The following is a 21139-nucleotide window of genomic DNA, read 5'->3' on the forward strand; positions in this document are numbered from 1 at the left end:
TAAATTATATTTATCAGGATATGACTATTTTTTTTCCCCTCCATCATGTAGCAGGTGACTCCAGTGGTGTGAGACTTTGTTCTAATATAACTTCCCTGTACAAGTAATTATTGAACTTGAAGCAGCCGAGCATTGTGCTGGGTAGCAGCATTGGGATAACTAAGAAATAATATTCTTAGTGTTAAGATGTGCTGGGGTGCAGTGCAGTTTAAAAAAAAAAAAGTTCAGTATTAATATTTAATTCAGCAATAAAAACAAGCAGTGCAGATGTGGCATTTTGAAAATATCAAAATTACCTCACTCAACAGATATGCAAAACCATCAGTATTACTGTTTTGTAACTAATTTGTACTGTTTCCCAGCATTTCTGGTAGTATTAAAACAGCACTGGATGTTTTACTGCCACCTGTAGTAGTACTTTGTGCATGTAGATGAAAGATGTTAAGTAATAGTAATATGCAAGTGTATTCTTAAACACTGACATTTTATTAGGCAAAATAGGTTTTTTAGATGATGATAATTGATGATTAATCATTTTTTAAACTTCCAGAATTTTTTTATACTTTTATCACAAGCTTTTAGTCTTTCTGGACTACACTGCTGAAGCACAAAACATGTTGCTGTTTTATAGAGACCAGTGTTCATGTACTAGTCAGTTTGTTTCTTGTGTACTTCCCTGGAATAATGGAAAAAATGTCAATTACTAATATGCTTTTCTTTCACCGTTCCTTTTTAACATTGAACCTTGTCTTTGAAAGGCTGAGCAGTCTCAGATGGTGATGCCTTGACATCTTATCAAGATGCCTTGACATCAGACATTGCAGGGTGAAGTTAACCTGCCGTGTTGCTTGTAGGGAGTTTTTCGAGTAACAACAGCTTAGTCTGACTTGAGTGAGGAAGCCTGTATTGGAACAACTTCAGCAATAAGTTAAATTCTATGTCTGAAATACCTGAAAATCAAGCTTGTCCCCTTCCTCCCTACTTGGTCCTTTTATTCTAAAGATTTTTGTTCTAAGACCTGTGATGGACAGCAGAGTTCTCAAGGGACACGGTAAGACTTTCATTTCGCTTTAGTGAAGTTCTCTGGAAACATTTGAGTGCTGCATTCCTGAAAATATTTCATTAGGTGCCTATATAGAAACTGGATTGTTGTACAAGTCCAGCCTCAACCCTTTGTGCTGTGCTTATAAATAATACTGCCATGGGTCTTGTGTACCTACCCTCCTGGGCACATACTTTTTTTTGGATCTTGATGAAGACAGGACCTTGTAACACAGTGACATTAACAATTACTCAAAGTTATTTGAGCTCCTAGAACACTTGAATCAGCCAGCAACTGAATGAATACAGAAGAAGATGACTGTGCACAGACCTCACAGCTTACAAAAGTCAACAAATCTCACTTACCTAGGACAGGAAGACAACAGCAAGACCCAGCAACCTTCTACAAACAGTAAAAGCTTTTCTACTCATTAGACTTCAGCAGACCTTCTGAAAGGTCTTTTCTTCTGAAAATGTATCACTGTTCTTTATACAAATAGATTGTCATATCAATTACAGGGAGGCCTTTTCTATCACTCTTTCTACAAACTCTTCGACTCCTGTGATCACAATAGAAGATTTTTTTGGTTCAGGAGTGAAATTGGAGAGGGAAACACTGTTTTGGTAGAAATTCCTGTGTAATTTGACATCAGCTGCAGAGTTTGTTTTAAACTTTGTGCTGTTCAGTGTCTTGTGACGTAAATTTTTTTCGTGTATCCCTTAGATTTCTCATGGGTGGAAAGATGTGAAAAACATACTTTGATCAGCTGTATCCTATAACACAAGGTTATTTGACATGTTGCAGTTTTTTTTTCTATGAAACTATGGTTTACTTCAGCTCAAGTGTTGCTGGTTGGTATACATTTTTTACCACTGTCCAGCACAATTTGACTTGCACTGAAACCTTTCCATGCTCTAGAGGTGTGTGACAGGTGGCTTTTGGATCTTGTTTTGAAGTTGAGCTGAAATATTCTCTTGAAACTTGCATATGATGGCATTTGTCTTAAGCGTGATTCTAGTGATTGTTTAACTTACTGCAAAGTGGTCAAATAGTGTAGAAAACATGCATGAATTTTTGTTTTTTTAATCTCTTGTATGTTTATGCACAGCATGAAACTTCAATAAATATCATGGTAGTCTTTTGGTTTTTTAATTACTAAGGGTTGTTTTTTTTGTCCTGTCCAGGTTTCTATTACAGAAAGGATTTAAGTAAAATAAAGCAAAATAAAGTAGCTTTTAAAAAAAATATAGGTATTTAACAATATTATTTATTATTCTACGAAGAAATCACTGAATATAAAGGCCTTAAATCCACCCTGTACCTAACTATTAATGAGTTCTATGGAAGAGAGTCTCTAAACACTGAAAATACATTGTTATGGAATAATAACAGCACTGATGACTACATCATGTCAAGCAGCATGTCATGCTTTTATCTTTTAGTAGTACCATGGCCCCTTCCCCATGTTAATGTCATCAAAAGTGAGGTGACAGTTTCCTCTTTTCTAAAAGAAAGCAGAACATACAGTAACACATATAATAACATGCACTAATTAAGTAAAATAAATCTTACTGCCTTAAGGGTATTATGTGGTTACCAGGGAAGTGGGTATATTTTTCAAAAGGTTATCTCTACTGCCTTGAAGAATTTGGCCATTAAAAAGATCTTGCAGCAACACACACTAATCTGAATAGAAACCCATTATGGAAACAGTTTAAACTTAAGATTCAAACCAGTATTGTAAATAACTAGGTTTTTGGGTGGGCCTAAATAAGTGCTACTCTGTGTAAAAGAGATGGGCAATGATTCAAAACCTCTGGAGATCATCTGGAGAAGATGAGGCTTTAGACAAGCCAGAAAAGTGATGCTTAAGTTAAAGCTTATTCAAAATAGCAAAACTTTCTCTCTTACCCACCTTCCTCTCTTCAGCAGCTTCTCTGCTAGCAGTGCTCTAAAGCAACACTGTCAGGATGTCACATCTCTGTCTGTGCTGGAGACAACATGCAGCCCTCCCAGCTAGCAAACCTTCTTGCTCTTAACATGGGCTACAGTGGTTGCTACAGCTGAATGATGTTTTTAGCTGTAACCAGCATCTACCAGACATCTGCTGCAGCTGGCTAAGTACATTTGCATCTATCAGCTCCAGCTTTGGGAATGTCTGATATTAAGTATCTGAATAGAGTCCAGTATTGAATAGGTAGCTATCTACAGCATTAACGTGACTGTTAACTGCAAGTAGACAAAAGCTCCTCAGTCACAATTACTTATAAGAAAAGCTTCCTTCCAAATTCAAAGCAATTTAAGTGGAATGTTTCAGGAGGTAGCAATATTTTTCCAAAAACTTTTTCAATTCAGCGGGCTTTGCAGTTACTACCATTGTGGTTCCTGCATTATTCTCAAAGCACAAAGTACAGCTGTAATTCTGCAGTCAGGAAAAGGAAACCCAGATAAAAATTCCACAAATTAGGTTGGAGAAGAACAAACAAGTCTTTGTGGAAGACAAGTGTAACTGAATGTGATTTCATGAACATGAGTGCAGGTTTTCCAGCACTACACTGAAAGACAATTCTCCAAGTGTTAATTTTTAAGCTAGTTTTATGTATATATCTATATGGAGTTTCACCAAGTTGTAAGACTTGTTTCCAGCCCTTCCATGTTTCCCATCCAGGCAGTCTTTTTAAACTTTGTAAATCATATTTTGCACACAATGTTTATCAGTGCATTCTGAGAGTAAATATAAAATCTTGATAATTTAATACTTCAGGATCTGTTGTTTCAATATGCAACTGGACATTTTCAATAACTAAATTGAAAAAAACCCCACTTCCTCCAGTTGTCCAATACATATTAAGCCACAAGATGTCAAGGACTGATCCCCCCCCTGTTGTGGATTCGTTAAGTTTCCTCTAAGTTTTCATGCTCATTAAACTTGGTTTTACTATAGATGCTTTAAGAAAGATTCTAGTGAATGCTATCTGCATTTAAGCTTTTAGAAGTTACATTTTTACCTTTTTAGAATGTATACATTTGCTTCACTGTAAAGCTGTTTTCTTCCTTTGGAAGTCCAATCTTGCAGCCTTTGAACTGACTACACTCTAGCTAACTGAGGAAATTTCTTTGCAGAAATATTTAGATAGAAGTGTCTACAGTGCAACTTTGTAGTGAAATATTACTTTCATCTTATTATGAAGCATGGCATGCACACAACCTCATTCCCTGTTACTGGAAGAAACACGCAGTTCTCAGAGAATAATCAGTTTTACTATGATTTATCATAAAAACTATTTACAGCATCTCTGTGAAAAATAATGCCATTATGACACTGGCACAGATGTTGTCTATTATCAAAGAGATAATATGAATTTTTTTTTTTTTTGCCTTAAAGACTTCATAAAGTAAACACCTTAAAAAAACACTCTCTTAAAAAAGTCTACTTTACACAACACTAACAAATCAGCAAGCATGCAAACTTATTTAAACCGAACCAGCAGTGCTTGGATTAACCTTTAAAAAAATAACAATCACATGAAGAGAGAAGGTGAAGGTAAATTTACCTACACAAAAAGTCCTTTGGATATTACCGTTCAATAAGCCTGAACTCTGCTACCAATGGCAGGTGGTCAGAAGAGTTATTTTCATTGGGAAGACCATTAACAGTCCAAAGATCTTTCTCTGTTAGAAGTGCTAGTCTGCCAAGAAGTTTCAGACCTCCATGAAAAGAATCCTCTGCTCCTGATAAAAAGTAAAAAATAAAACAATGTTAATCAGTGTGGGCTAAAAATCACACATATGCAGAAAGAAAAAACCAGTATGGCAGAAATAATGTGAAGTCATTATTTCCATCAAAATCACCAATAAGGTAGTTCCGAAATTATTCTTGTTTACTATTACTCTCACACTAGAACGTAAAACCAGTAGAGCTCCAAGTACTGTGAAAAGACACTACCCCTCCATTTTGTGGAGGGGTAAACTGAGGTAGAAAAGGGATTTATTTGTTCATGTTTCCCTTGAAAAATCCTCACACAATCCAGTCCTATAGTCTAGCACATCAGAGCTGACACTTACAAAATCAAGCATCTTTTGAGAGATGCTGGTTCACATAATGTTTTATTTCTGTGTCCTCAGGACCACAGTTCTCCAGCAGGCAAGTCATACATTAATTCTCGGCTCATGAAGATGAAAACCACCTCGCATTTCCCTTCCTAAATCTTCACCCTAAGGGATCTTTCTCTGCTATTTCCTGCTACCTATTCCTATAATTGCCTAAAACCAAACCAAAACAAACCAACTAACCAAACAAAAACTACAAAACCATCTCCCACCACACACACAAGAAACACCACATTGCTCCTGGAAAGGGGGGAAAATGACTCACAGTCTCACTATTATTACACCTTACTATTACACTATGCTTAAAATATGTGTCCTCATTAAGAAAAAGAAAAAAGAAAACTATAAGCAGCAAGGAGTAACAAGCTTTTCCCAACTCAAGTAGAGTTCCATGGAGAATGAGATCCTTCCATGATGTGTCAAACCTTTAAACTCCTTGAGCTATCTGCTTGAGTGAGATGACTACTCAGTAAGCCTAGCTACTGCTTTCAGAGCACAGCCAGGATTCTGAGCAGCCTTGAGTGCTTTCAGAACCTGCACAAATGGCAACTGTAACTTCCATACAGAAAATATGTCAAAGTGATCAGCAATTTCCGAACCTCCTGGCTGAACCTGGTCCTGGTTTATGTTTAGGGTATTTTGAAGGATTATCCAGCAACTTAAACTCCTGGGGTTGTTCTAACACCTTCACTCCTTTGCCATCTGCCAGCTTTCCAGTTCTCTAGCAATCCAGCAGCTGTTTACTGCTGCTCTGAAGGAAAACTTTTTTTAGTGCAAAAATGTCTCAGCTCTAGAGCATAGGTCCACCCAGCTTTTTAGCCAAATGTGTCATTTGGCACAGCACCTTCGTGTCTACAAAGGAGCAGTTTGTTGCTACAGGGAGCTTGGTCTGCATGCAGTGATTAAAGGCAGCTCAGAGCGCTCTGGAACCGGCAAATCTGACTCCTACAGATACTGAACCCTGCTTTCACAGCAAATCCTGAATACCAAACCAAATACTTGGCTAAGCATGACACAGACTGAAGAATGAAAACCTTAAACAACTGAAAAACTTTAAATGGAAAAAATGCTATCAGTCAGCTTAGACCACATTCAATACTCACTCGTTTGGACTTTGACCATTCCTAATACAGAGGTCCAGGTCATCAGAAAACTGAAAACCCAGACAACTGCTTAGTTTCTAAGAACTAATGAATAAAAGCTTCATCAGCTTAGACTACTTGCAGAATTCAAGTCTGGCCCCATTTTGTACTCTGATGTGGGGTGAAGAATCTACTTGAAAAACAACTGCAGAAAGAAAGAAGTGCTATAGGTCTGCTGGGGCAATGGTGGTGCAACAAAATACATAAGCAGGTGATTTAGGATTAAATTTTGCACAGGGATATACTCTGAAATCACATGCAACACTGTTGCATCACAATGCATTCAGAAGTCATTTACAGTTCTTATATCTTAAGTTTTTTAGTGAAAGCTTTCATTTCTGTATTGTGAAGCTTTTGTATTTGATACTTTACATTAAAAAAGCATTTACCCTGCATGTTATGACAAATGAGACTTCTGTGCATTGACTCACTGAATTTTAACAATCTAGTCTTTTGAGTATAAGCGGTGAATATGAGAGATGAAGGTGGTATTTTCACTTATAAAAATCAGTTGCAGTCTACAGTAGGAGCAGGAGTAGAATCCAGATTTCTGTGCTCAGAGTTCTGCAGAGCCATTTATCTGATAGCACCACACTGTGCAAACATGGAATGTGCACTGCTCAGAAGTACCCATGGTGAGAGCACAAATGCAGTGGAGAGCCTGTGTTACCCACCAAGAAAAACACCCACAGAGGTACCATGTCTTTCTCGCACCATCTGCTGAGTTTTAGCTGCAATTGCAATCAAGAGAGTCACAAGTGGGCGTGTGCAAGTGACTGCTCTCAGAGCAAAGGCCCCGGAGGTCATTTACTTGATAGATATTACAACAAGACTATCTGAAAAGTAACTTTCTTAGATACAGTTCATTTACCAGTTTTAGTACACACCGAAAATTGCCAATCACCGTTTTGTTGCTGTTTGGAAATACAGCTTTGTTGTAGGTCCCACATGCATGAGGACCAGCAGTGTTCTCTTTACAGAGCTCCTTTTATGTAGCCTCAGCTCTAGTCTCCATGCTGAGATGGCAACTACAGGAATGTTCAGCGAGGTAAAAAGTTTGCCCTGTGTGTGGCACTACAAGTCGAACTGTGGTAAGTCAACAAGACCAGCCCCATTTCTCAGATAAGAGCTGACATTAAAAGCACCACCACAAGCCTCTGTGGTACTTCATTCAGATTAAACTCTCAGAACACTTCCCTTAGAACAGTATCTGAATGTTTCTGTTCTGTATTTGTGACAAATAACTGAAAGTTGGTTTATTTACCTGGCGTGGGAGCCGTGTCATCATTTGCTGCAGAATAGAAAATATAATCCACAGTGACAGCACTTCGGGAGTGACAAGTTGTTACTTCTGGGATCCCAGTTTCAGGAAAGTAATGAGAATAGACTGAAGACAATTTAAAATGGTGCTGCAATTTTGAAGACAACCTAACAGGAATCAAAGAAAATAATTCTTATTTTCTCATCTTTCCTAGAATAAGCAATGAAGAAATGACAAATAGTTTCTGGTTACAAACCAAATTAATTACCTAGATATGCAAACTAGCTTTTCTCTCATGCAATTAATCCCATAGTCTTTTGTGTTAGTGGCCTAAACCTCTGCAGGTAAAATGCAGGCAGATTTCTCAAGTAAGAGGCAGATCCCTAAGAGCCTATCAAAACCGGCTTAACCGACACTTTAATTACACGTAGCTTTCACCTCCATTTACACCTTGTATCCTCTCCAGCAACCTCTCCCTTACACATGTAGAAGTGACCACAACAGCAGCTTATGTGAAAGCAATGAACTATGAACTCATCTAACCAGTCCCTTCAGCAAACAGCAAAATTAAAAGTTGTTTTGTTTTTTTTTTTTCCTCTCCCCTAAACTAACATTATCCAGTGTTTTCAAGTTAGGCTAATCATCATTCCTCCACTTAGGCTCCCATTTTATTTCTCCTCATCATCTGTCAGTCTGTCCTCCTCAGTTCAGCCCATCTCATCTCACCTGTTTAGTCAATCTTGAAAGTAAGCCACAGAACTGCAGCTTTCAGCAGAAAAACTGCTCTCTCCTTTCCAGCCACTTGCTCCCCTCAGCTCTGCAAATCATCCATCCCTCAGCTGTACCTGCCTCACCTTGCACAGTTGCATTGGTAAAAACCAAGCAATTATCCAGTGTTTTCAAGTTAGGCTAATCATCATTCCTCCACTTAGGCTCCCATTTTATTTCTCCTCATCATCTGTCAGTCTGTCCTCCTCAGTTCAGCCCATCTCATCTCACCTGTTTAGTCAATCTTGAAAGTAAGCCACAGAACTGCAGCTTTCAGCAGAAAAACTGCTCTCTCCTTTCCAGCCACTTGCTCCCCTCAGCTCTGCAAATCATCCATCCCTCAGCTGTACCTGCCTCACCTTGCACAGTTGCATTGGTAAAAACCAAGCAATTAGAAAAAAAATAGATCAGCATGTTCACCTGACTGACTTAGACAAGACTGACAAACATGCCAGTTTACAACCAGATGGGTAGTAATTTCTGCTCTTGATACATGACAATTTTTAAGAAGAGGTTAAGTAACCCTGAACAGGCATGTGGCTTGCTATGGATCTACACTTTAGAATAAGGCTTTCTGTCTGCTTATCAACTTCTTTTCCCAGAAATGCCATTACTTAGATTTTTTTATCACTAAGAATCACCAAATGTTTAAATCTAACTGCCTGCAGTGATATGAAAATCTCATTCCTGAGAAGAAATAGCTGACTTGAAGCCTAACATCACACATTGACAGCTAAGGCAATTATCCCTTTTCTATGTGTTCCTTCATATGCATTTATCAGTTTGGTAAATGCAAATATATTTTTTCCTTTTTTAAAAAAAAGTTACATTTTCCTTTACAGCAATTTAGTGGTGGTTTCCTCCTTCAGTTTACCAAGCGTTTTGATCTGAATAAGTGTTGCACTACCAAATCCATAATACTCCAAGTTTCTGGGACTCAAATTCTCCCACAGAACTCTTGACGAGCAAGACTTTATTATCTTAGTTTCTTTCCCTCCTTTATCCCAATTTTATGTAATATTATAGGATTTTATTAGCATCCATATTCCAGTATCTCAAAAACAGTAAAGAGAAAAGTGCCAACACTTCAAGCAGCTGGATTATGCAGTTTTTGTTGATTCCCCCTCCCTCTTAAAAACATTGTTTCTATATCTGGACTGAAGTTCAGTTTTCCTACGATGTCACTGCACAGCTGAATGTTGTGTTTATGTCAGTAAGTGACAAAAATGTCAAAAGCATTCTTTTAATAAGCAAAGTACCCTCTAAACAGCACTGACACCTTGTCTCTGCATTCTGAAATCATATCTCCAAGTTCCTGCAAGCACACACACACACGCTACTTCATTATTTCCAATTCTAGTCTTTTGCTGTCTGATCAGCCTTTTAATATTTAAATGGAATATGACTTTTTTGAATCACAGAATCTTAGGAGTTGGAAGGGACCTCAAAAGATCATCTAGTCCAACCCCCCTGTCAGAGCAGGATCCCCTAGAGCATATCACACAGGAACTTGTCCAGGCGGGTTTTGAATGTCTCTAGCAAAGGAGACTCCACAGCCTCTCTGGGCAGCCTGTTCCAGTGCTCTGTCACTCTCACAGTAACGAAGTTTTTTCTGATGTTTATGTGGAACCTCTTATGTTCCAGTTTGCACCCACTGCCCCTTGTCCTATAAGTGGACATCACTGAAAAAAGCCTGGCTCCATCCTCCTGACATTTGCCCTTAATGTATTTGTAAACACGGATGAGGTCGCCTCTCAGTCTCCTCTTCTCCAAGCTACCCTCAGTCTTTCCTCCTAAGGGAGATGTTCCACTCCCTTAATCATCTTCGTAGCTCTGCGCTGGACTCTTTCAAGCAGTTCCCTGTCCTTCTTGAACTGAGGGGCCCAGAACTGGACACAATACTCCAGATGTGGCCTCACCAAGGCAGAATAGAGGGGGAGGAGAACCTCCCTTGACCTACTTAGCCACACCCTTTCTAATACACCCCAGGATGCCATTGGCCTTCTTGGCTACAAGGGCACATTGCTGGCTCATGGTCATGGCTCATTTTGCCAGATGGACAGACTGGGTTGGGTGAGAATCTTGTATCCACATCTGAAATCAAATGCAAGTTTGATCTAAAAACAAAACAAACCCTCAACACTGGGAACCCGTTAAGAGCTTTCAAATATTTTTTCTCCCAACACATACTTTTCAGATGTTGTTACTATCTCCTGAGTGTTGTCCTGTATTGCTTCTTCCAATTTTTCTTCTGCAAAATAAAAATACAGTCAATTTACATTAAAAATAGGGGGTAGGCAGGATTAATATTGAAAAGCTACAGAAAAGCTACAGAAAACAATATCCTTAAATACACTTTTTTTTTGCTGCAGGCATGATACAATTCACAAAGCTGGATTAAAATATTCTATTCCAATAGTAAGATCCCCTCCAAGAACTGTTACAAATTATGTCCCATTCCTTTAAAATTGTTTTTTTTTTTTCTGTCAAAGAAAAAATGGATGAAAGATGTAATTACATGCTGAAAGGAATCACTTGCTTTTCCCCCTTGCTCTTACACCTTGCACCATTATACATAAACACTGAAGCAGAATGTAGGTTCACACTACATACTTGTGTGTGTTCCTCCATATCCCTCTTCCCAGTTACAGCACAACTGGCTTTCATGACACAAACACAGTAGTTTAAATATTATGCACCAGCTCCTGAATGGCAATTTCTACTATTATCTTCTAAAGGTTCAAATTTGTAAATGCTTATGTGAACAAAAAACTTTACACTGAGCCCAACAAAAAGGTTTTGCAAGCTCAAGACTCACTGTTTTCTCCCCCCACTAGAACAGATAATCTGTTTTTCAGTGCTACTTGAATGCTATTTTTAAAGGATCACAAAACTCAATCTAGAAACTGACCTGGATTTTCTTCTTTTTGTTGCTGTTTTATTTCATATACACAGTTTTGCGAAATACCCAATTTTTTTGGCCAAATTGGAATAGGTAGAATTCTTTGTCCCCTTGGAAACTGCTCTTGTCCAGAGACCTAAGAAAGACAACATGAACTTTTTTCAAATGTAAATCTGAATTAAAAAGAGAAAAAAAATTAAAAGAGGATGTTTTTGGGTGAAGTTTAAAGTTTTTATCAAACAAACCAAATCCCAGCCCCCTAGAATAAGTCTTTTATAATGGCTTGTCAAATCTTTGTAAAAAGGAGTAACCTCTCATGTATACCACCTTTGTTTACATTTAAGTTTTTTGCAGCTACCCAGGTTTTCAATACAGTTCTTGTGACACTAAGCTGAGACTACTAAGACTACCAAGAACACTTAGCAACGTAACAGGACTGTGTATATACAGCTCCTTAGCTGACAGTTACTTTAACTCCATGATAGTTTTTCTTCTGGGAGCAAGTAAAGTCAAAGTAGGCCTCAAAAAAACTACACACTAGCAACAAACACCAGTGGGCCTATTTTTCATGTTTTCCCCTTGTATGTACTCCAGTTACTTTCTATCAAATAGCATTTTACACATCCAACAGCTACAGACATGAGCTTACAACAAAAAAACACTATCAAACCTGAAACAGTTTTGGTTCAGCATCTAATGGCACTTTTGCTTTTACAATTATTCTAGCCACTGTAACTCAAAGTTTAGCTAAATAAGCATCCTCTTTCCAGAGAGTACACAGTATGTATTCAATTAAGTAGTTGTTTTATCCTACTTAAAGACTGGGACACTTAAACACAGTAATGCAATCATCCTCTGGATAACTACCTTTCAAGCACAAAAAATTCATTTGCAAGTGTTTAATTTCATAATGCCAGAAGCAAATTCAATCATCTGTAAGGCACAGCTAATATACCCAAGCAGGTTTTAGTAACTCCATAGTAACTCTTCCTTTTCAGACTGTGTAAAGGACACCAAGACTGGTACCATAATGGAAATAATCCCAAGCCCAGCTACAGCATGCTAGCACTACTCAAATATTTCTCTTTAATCAGTTTTAACTTTTTTTTTTTTTTTTTTTTTTGTGGGAAGTCACAGTACAGCCTACCTTTCCGATAGCAAGTCCTTCGTAATTTAACTTTCCTTCCTTTATGAATTTGTACAGTGGAGAACCAGGAACAGAATTGAAGTCACCACAGATGATAATTGGGCAGAAGGTGCCATCCTTTTGAGGGGCAACACTTGCAATCTCTGCCAGGAGCATTGCAAGTTGGGTCAGTTTGATGTCACCTCGCCTCGGGTTATACAGAAGATGTGTGTTGGCTATACAGATGGCAGCATTAGTTTTGCAGTGAAATCTAGGCTGCAGAAGCAACACCAGTCCAACGTTGTCCCTATCCAAAAGTGGAATATCATGACGAAAAAATTCCACGGGGTTTGAGGAGATCAGGCTAAATTTGGAAGTTTTGAAGCAAATAGCGCAGCCATCAGGTTTTCTCCCTGTCCTCATTTTATACTCACAGTGATACCCTGCAAAAAAGGCAATAAAAATATAAAATACCATTGTATAAATAGATTTGTTTTTCTAAAAAAAATTAGAAAAGCCTCATGCTACTTTTCTCACGTGGCAGCCAACACCCAGGCTGAAGTACCAAAGACTTTTGTGTACAATTCACACAGAAAAGTGAACACAAAGAACTTTGTCCTGCCTAGATTCAGTTTAGATGCTAAATGAAAAAAGGCCTAGTACTTTTTGTGGTGCATATGCATACATATAGTCTAATACAGCAAGCATGGTTTTCTCTCCTAATGTGTAAAAAAAACTCAAACCAAAACAACAAAAAAGACCCCACAACACAAATGAAAGTGGACTTATGTATTGACATTTTTTCCGGGTATCACCATAATTGTTCAGGAATAATATCAGTGAAGTATTCAAATCAAAAGCAATAATCACTGCAAGTTACAAATCAGTCCAAAATGATTCACAGGGCAAAGGTCTCCAACATATTTACAAAATTATGTAATTATGCAGTTAGCAGCAAGAGGAAAGCTGTCAACACTTGATGAATTTGTAAAAGGAGGCACATAACATTGTTGCCTGTGATGGCAGGAGGCTTAATTTTATAATCTAAGATTTTTTTTGAGGAAAGCGGTACTAGGGGAGAAGACAATGTATTGGTTATACAGGTTTCATCATACCTAAGGATTCCAAACTTGACTTGATCTCTGTTCTATAGTGGTCTGCTTGGACTTCTTGCAAACAGAGTACCTAAGGCAAAAGTTAACCATTAGAAAGATATTAGTAAGTACATCAAAAGATTGTATCATATCTCTGTTGGCCAGTCTATATAGGTATTAAAATCGCCACCATAATCACACAAAATGATTCACTCTCCTATAGAAAATGCTCCTGAAAATTGTGAAGAAGGCTCCAATTCCTCCCACGCTCTCAGACAAACATACATTTTCAGATGTAAAATTAATTGAAATAGTGACCTGCTAATACATTCTCAGCAGTGTAGCAAAGGGCCAAATAACAGAGCAGTAGATAAAGAGGCCAAGGGCACAGTCTTCATTAACTACAGTGTGGACAAGTTTCCATATTGTGATGAACTGAACCAAAGATCAACCTCAAAATACTCCATTAAAAGAGAGTTCTCAGCACCTTGGAGTGCACTCTGCAGTAACACACGGATTTACAAATTTACCCAGCTGACACTAGCTCGCTCAAGGTCTAAACGGCGAACAAAAATTCAAGCAATATTCTGAAATTTTGGCTTCACTTTAAGGTTACAGTTAAAAAAACCCGAATGAGTTAAAAGTCTATATTCTTTAGGAAGAACTTCCTCTGCACCAAGGGTACCAGTATGTACAAGGGTCTGTCTGTAAGCAGCTGCCTGTGATGACTCAATGTGTGCAGCAGAAGGCATCACCTCTTTACTCCAGCGCTGAGTTGTGTGTCCCTGCAGAGCTCAGCAAGAACCCCACACTGAACTGCTACTTGACAGAGGGGCTGGCTTTGGTTCCAGCCCTTCCATGTGAGAGAACTATGTGTAACCACTAATAGCACCAGGCAGATCCTCAGAGTTCCTCTGCCCAATGTCTCTCCCAGAAAACCCACTAATGTATCTCACTGTAAAGATCACATACACACAGTATGTATTCATTTATGAGGGAAAGCCTGAATGGGACTTTAATCTCCAGCTTCCTTGCTATGTATTAATATAATTGCACTTCTCAAATGGCAGTTTTTCTGTGGCTTCCCTAATACAACTACTTTGATTTTTTGGATACTGTTGTCTGACATGAACAGGTTGGAAACTATCACCAACCTTTTATTGGCCTGAACAATTATTGAAGCAAAAAGTTTACCAACTTGACTTCCTGATGAAGATTTAACAGAAGTGGTTAAGTGTCCTTAAAACCAAACAAAAAAAACCCCCACAATACAACAAAAACAGGTAGAGCCCTACAACGTAAGTTATTTTTTCAGACCCAAACATAAGAAGTAGTCCCAAGTTAGGTCTCAGTAGAGAACACCAGCATGATTGTTCACAAGTCAAATGGTGCAGAGTACCACATAAAGAGAGAAATGAACACCTGAGAGAACTACAGGTGGACCAGGCTCATGTGGAGACTATTAACAGTTGCATCATTCTCTCAACCTTGCACATTAATCTCAAGAAAACAGAGATCCACGCAGCAGACTCATCACCCAAGGCCTCAAACAATCAAAGTAAAATATTTGAGCTTGCCTATTTTTCTTCCACAAAAGGGTGGCATGCAAGATTTAGTGTTTGCGAATAATGACCAATTATCCAATCTTGCATGTTCTTTGCACTAAATACCCTATGGCACAATTGAAGCAAGAGCCTCCAGCTCTGGAGCTTCCTAAACTGTACAGTCCCAGAAGCTGAGTCTATCCTGGAGAAAGGTGTCCTACCCTAAGCATCTATCATTTCTTACTGTTACAGACATGACACTAGACTAGGTGGACCTCTGACCTAAGCAAGTATAGCTGTTCTTACTCTAAGGCTCCAGGAAGACCTCTGAGCACCTTCCAGTACCTGAAGGGGCCACAGGAATGCTGGAGAGGGACTTTTTACAAGGGCCTGTGGTGATAGGACAAGAGAGAAAGGTTTTAAGCTGAAAGAACAGAGATTTAGAGTAGACCTTAGGAATAAATTCTTTCCTGTGAGAGTGACGAGACACCAGCATGACACTGGCACAGGTTGTCCCGGGAAGCGGTGGATGTCCCCTCCCTGGAAGTGTTCAAGACCAGTTTGGATGGGGCTTGGAGCAACCCGGTCAACTGAGAGGTGTCCCTGCCCATGGCAGGAGGATTGGAACTAGAAGATCTTTGAGGTCCCTTCTAACCCAAACCAGTCTGTGATTCTGTTTTACAGGACTCTACTCAAGTATGCTCTAGACATAGACTGCAAAAAGATTTACATAAAGAAAGGTTTTGGAATTAGGGGGAAAAAAAAAGTAGTGTGTCAGCAGAACATCAAAGTCACATTAAAAAGACCATTCTGGGAAGTTATGGACAAAAAAAGGCAATTATGAGTGAAAGGTAATGCAAAGTTGTTGCATTTGCTGTAAATTCACGCTACACAGAATACACTAAGTGCATAAGCATAAATCAAAACTACTGTTAAGCAGGACATAACAAAAAGCTCAGCTGGATTCACTAGAGAGCCCACCTATCAAAATAAAGGACAGCGATAATTTACTACTCCAGTTTATCAATTCTTAAGAAATAACCACATACTTATTTCTACTCACATCTGCATCCAGCTGTTTGATCTCTTGTAGGATGTTGGGAAATCTGTAGGTCCAAATTAACAAGCGTTGCCTGCAGTGTTTGTACAGATGGGAGTTACCTTCTAACAAACTCTGTGACAGGATATTGTAGGACATGACTGTAAAATCAAAATTTCCCTCACTTTCTGTACTGCTTTGGTCAGTTTCTTTATTTTCAGAGATTTTCATTGTTTTACTGTGCTGACAGAAATATTCCCAGTGTCTTTTGACGGTTCCTGGTAAAAGCACACAAAGCAGAAAAATTATGTAAGATACCATATGACTTCTTATTCCTTAAGCAATGCTAAAGGCTTACTTGATTAGTGGTGATTAAGACTCTGTTTAACATGAACTTTATATAAGAATCAAAAAGACCAAACCCCAAACAACCCCAAAACTAAACAAAAACTACAGTACAGAACCATTAAATGCCCTGGATTACAAACTGCTTAGAAATGAGGAAATGGGAATGTTGTAAGCAAATCACTGCAGTCAGACTATACTACCCTACCCCCTGCAGAAAGGCTGTTGGGCTGGTAAGCCAAATGTAGTCTGTCAACATAGTCTTATGCTGCCTTCCTTCTGCCACTGCCTCCTCAGTGGAGATGGAGTATGTTAGTCTGCGATACACCCTTCACAGCAGCATGTGGGCATCTTGCTGATCCCTCTACCCATGACTAACAAAGGGTTAGGAATGAAGATTCACCACTAGACTGTACACAGTCTGACAAACTCAGCCATAAGCTTCTACAGGGTCTATTACAAGGGTCCCAAAACAGATTGTGAACCTAATTTCCCTCAGTGAGGTTAATAAATTAAAAAATTAGTAAGCTTTGGAATTACCAAGAACTTCTGAAAAGGCTTGCTTTGCCTTTCTGCTATTCCTAGTTTTATTACTAGCAGCACTATATGAAAGTTTGGAAGAACATATATGCCCTTCACTAAGTGTCCAATTATTTTTCAGATATGTATTTCTCCACTTAAAAATTCACAAACAGAGATGCTTTTCAGCCTCTATGTCCCAACTCAACTGGACCTTGGCATGATTTCAGATATTTGTGCCATCAACCACTGGCCAACTGCAGCTGCAGCTGTTAGTATCTGCCCTATCTGGATAGTGCTTACATTATGCAGGACTTTATCTAGTATTTGCAATGAATACGGCAAGGCTTTAACTACTGTTTCTATAGTGGGAGAAAGGTCACATTGCTCCTCAGCAGGTATCTCTAATTACTGTCACCTTACAATATGTGAACAAAGGATAACTGGGAAGGATCACAATCCTAGCCATACTCTCAGATAAAGGCATGTCATGTAAGAGAAGATTCAATAATAAAGGCACAAAGCACACTCCCTTCTTTCACTTTCTGAAGATGGCTATGACGTTTCCACACCTTACAGATAATTGTGTCCAAAAATCCCTCTGGGATGTTGATGGCATCTGTTGCCCTTTTAAGTCATATACGACTTTCAGTAAATTTTGTTAAGGAAGCAATTTACTTGAACAGGAACCAATGCTGACTGTGCCCCTCTGTTTCACAGTAGACAAAACTGTAAATATCCACAATACTCAGTAAAACATTTGGATGCTATGTAGAACATTCTATCTGTAATAAGCTAACTCAGACACTTAGATGAAAGTCTACCACACTGAGTGGGGCAGACATCTTTGCACTTCTTACTGTATTTATCTGGACAAGTGCATTGGCTGTTTGCTCTGCCAGTCACATTGTGACACAAAAACTTGTTAACATGCCACTGGCTGAACACAGCTGTGAAAACAAAACTGCACAATCACACTGGATGCAAATGCCATTAACCTTCAGTCCATCAGTTCACCATTATCTAGGTCACAGATAACTGGCTCCGAGAGAAGCCAGTCCTGGTCCGGCAGGGCTTATGAGCTCAGGTATAGTACAAAGAATGGAGCCAGTCCAGCTCAGCCCCACAGCAAGATATCTAAATCTTTTTGCTTTAAGGGAGTTACCAAGTTAACAGATCTGATCTGGCAACAGTGTCTGGACCAAGCTCAGGATTTCTCAGCTGGGTACTTCCTCCCATAACTGACTGTGTTCTACCACCAAGCGCAATGAACCTAGTTCTAGCTGATTGTTTGACAGCACAAAATACAAGTTTACAGACTAAGCAGCATTACAAAGGTGTAATATTTTTAAGACAGATGTTTTTTTCAGAGAGGCAACAAGACAAACAATAACTCAAAAAATGCAGGTGTTCAGTACTAATAAACAAAGAAAATTAGCAAAGAGGAACTTTTACGTTTCTTGCTGCTATGTTTTTCTTCATTCTGTGCTGCAGAAACACACAATGCTTCCTTCTGATTAGAGAAGCTTGCTTCGTCTTCAGGAGTTAAAGCATCATGCTGGTCACTGAGTCTTCTCTTCTTTGTCAGTGGTTCTTCTCCCTCAGATTTCATACTGGGATTAGGTAGGTGAAAGCAAGAACTTTGCATGAAGTTATCAAGCTGCCAGTTGGAGTTCTGAAAACATCTCCAAGGTCCAAAAAATGGAGGGAGTCTCCAGTTTGTTGAGAAATCAGTTGAAACAGGAAGTGGAAATGAGGCCCAGGGATAGTGTCCAGCCCATCTCATACAGCTGGAAACTGGGCTGTTCCAGGTGAGTATCTGAGAACCATTCCAGTGGGCAATCCAGTCTCTGCCCAGCCTCTGCACATGACGGGGAAGCATGGAGTGTCTACCAAAGAAAGTACAGGTTTCATTACTTACACACAATTACATCCACCTGCAGAAGACTGCAGATGCAAGTCATCCTGCTCCTAACTTATGTATGGTATTCTTTCTCTATAGAAGATATTCTTTCTCTAGTAAGATATTGAACCTCTTTAGATACATACAGGATTTTAAAAACTTTATCTAAATTATATGGAAAGGGGGACTTTACAACACCATCTTGTACCTTCAGATTTACAAATGCCATTTATTTTCCAAACTCTACCCATTTGAATAACTATTTACAATTTATTTTCTGCCTTGTTGAATTCAACCATCAGATCTTTCAAGTGCTCAGTGGAATGACCTTTACAAGATGTCATTTTTGTATGCTGCATTAACTTTGTAATAAGGCTATTTGAAAGGAATTAGAAAGCCACTTTCACAGAATCACAGAATTGTCAGAGGTGGAAGGGACCTCTAGAGATCATCTAGTCCAACTGCCCTGTTAAGCAGGATCCCCTAGAGCACATCACTCGGGACTGCATCCAGGCAGGTCTTTAATATCTCCAGAGAAGGGGACTCTACCACCTCCCTGGGCAGCCTGTCCCAGTGCTCTCTCATCATCACCATAATGAAGTTTTTCCTCATATTTCAATAGAACTTCCTATGTTGCAGCTTGTGCCTATTGGCCCTACTGAACTGAACTACTGAAAAGAGTCTGGCTCCATCCTCCTTGCACCCACCCTTGAGATACTTGTAGGCATAAATATGGTCTCCCCTCAGCCTTCTCTTCTGCAGGCTAAAGAGTCCCAGCTCTCTCAGCCTTTCCTCATAAGGGAGATGCTCCAACCCCCCAGTCATCTTTGTTGCCCTCCTCTTGAACTGAGGAGCTCAAAACTGGATGCAGTATCCCAGATGTGCCTCACCAGGGCAGAGCAGAGGGGGAGAATGACTTCCCTGGACCTACTGGCCACACTCTTCCTTATGCATCCCAGGATTCCATCTGCCTTCCTGGCCACAAGGGCACATTGCTGGCTCATGGGTAAGTTATTATGTACCAGGACTCCCAGATCCTTCTCCTCAGAACTGCTTTCCAGCAGGTTCACCCCTAACCTATACTGGTGCATGGGGTTCTTCCTCCCCAGGTGCAGGACCCTACACTTGTCCCTGTTGAACCTCATTAGGTTTTTCTCTGCCCAGGTCATGCTGAATGGCAGCACAGCCCTCTGAAGTGTCAGCCACCCCTCCCAGTTTGGTACAATCAGTGAACTTCTTAAGAATACACTCTGTCTGTCCCCTCGTCCAGGTCATTGATGAATATGTTGAACAAGACCAGACTGAGCATTGACCCCTAGGGGACACCACTGGTTAGAGGCCTCCAACTCGACTCTGCCCCATTAATCACAACCCTCTGAGTTCTGTCACACAGCCAGCTCTCAATCCACGTCACTGTCCACTCATCTAGCCCACACTGCCTGAGTTTCCTAATGAGCATTTTATGGGAGACAGTGTCAAAAGCTTTGCTGAAGTCAAGACAAAGAGCATCCACTGTCCTCCCCTCATCCAGCCAGACAGTTACACCACCATAGAACACAATCAGATTGGTCAAGCATGTCCCCTTGGTGAATCTATGCTGACTTCTCCTAATGACTTTCTTTGCTTTAACATGTTTTGAGAGGATGTCCAGAACAATTTGTTCCAACACCTTCCCAGGGACAGAGGTGAGACTAACCAGCCTGTAGAACCCTGGGTCTTCCTTCTTGCTCTTTTTGAAGACTGGAGTGACATTTGCCCTCCTCCAGTCCTCAGGCACCTCCGCTGTTCTTCATGCTCTCTCTAAGATGATGAAGAGTGGCCTAGCAATAATATCTCACAGCTCTCTCAGGACTCGTGGATGCATCCCATCATGGCCCATGGATGTATGGATTATGGATTTCCTTCAAGCGGTCAGAAATTTGTTTAAAAAGCCATTGACTTGGCTCAAGCCACAACGCCAACGAGAGGGGGAAACTGAGGTACTAAGTGTCACGTCATCTCTGGCACCAGCTTATAGCGGAAATTTGTATTCTCATTGGTTTTCCAGGTGGGAAAACTGCAGCTTAGTGATTAAAGCCAGGAAAATAAGGTGATCGTTCTCTTTTTTCCAGACAAAAAAAAAATAAAATACATTTGAGTCTTAACAAAGAAACACAAGAAAAAAAATCAAACAACAAACCAACCACCACAAGACAGGAAGGAAAGCCAAGTGACATCAATCTGTCTCAGGTTCCTCACTGTTTCAATAAGAAGGTGTACTGTAAGCTTACAAGCAAAAGACCCCAGAGCTTGCTAAGCCTGAAGTGGCACCCGAGTGAGAACCTCCTGGCTGCCCGTTCAGCCC

The 21139-nt window shown here is 39.6% G+C and overlaps 1 protein-coding gene across 2 annotated transcripts; it reads right to left on the reverse strand.

Moving 5' to 3' along the window:
• Positions 1–4546: 4546 nt before the first annotated feature.
• Positions 4547–18780, reverse strand: ANGEL2 (angel homolog 2 (Drosophila)). Of its 2 annotated transcripts, none has more exons than XM_009994722.1 (8): positions 18348–18780; positions 16053–16306; positions 13467–13536; positions 12373–12794; positions 11235–11361; positions 10514–10574; positions 7559–7722; positions 4547–4774 (listed from the first exon to the last, which is right to left on the reverse strand). In XM_009994722.1, exons 1-8 carry the CDS (start codon positions 18772–18774, stop codon positions 4620–4622), a joined length of 1680 nt encoding a protein of 559 aa, XP_009993024.1. In that variant the 5' UTR covers positions 18775–18780; the 3' UTR covers positions 4547–4619. The 2 variants fall into 2 exon arrangements, with proteins under 2 accessions (XP_009993024.1, XP_009993025.1); XM_009994723.1 differs by having other exon boundaries at positions 16053–16309; positions 18447–18555.
• Between the last annotated feature and the right edge of the window lie 2359 nt (positions 18781–21139).

Source organism: Chaetura pelagica, unplaced genomic scaffold (assembly GCF_000747805.2).
Source record: "Chaetura pelagica isolate M959 unplaced genomic scaffold, ChaPel_1.0 scaffold2, whole genome shotgun sequence".
Taxonomy (NCBI): domain Eukaryota; kingdom Metazoa; phylum Chordata; class Aves; order Apodiformes; family Apodidae; genus Chaetura; species Chaetura pelagica.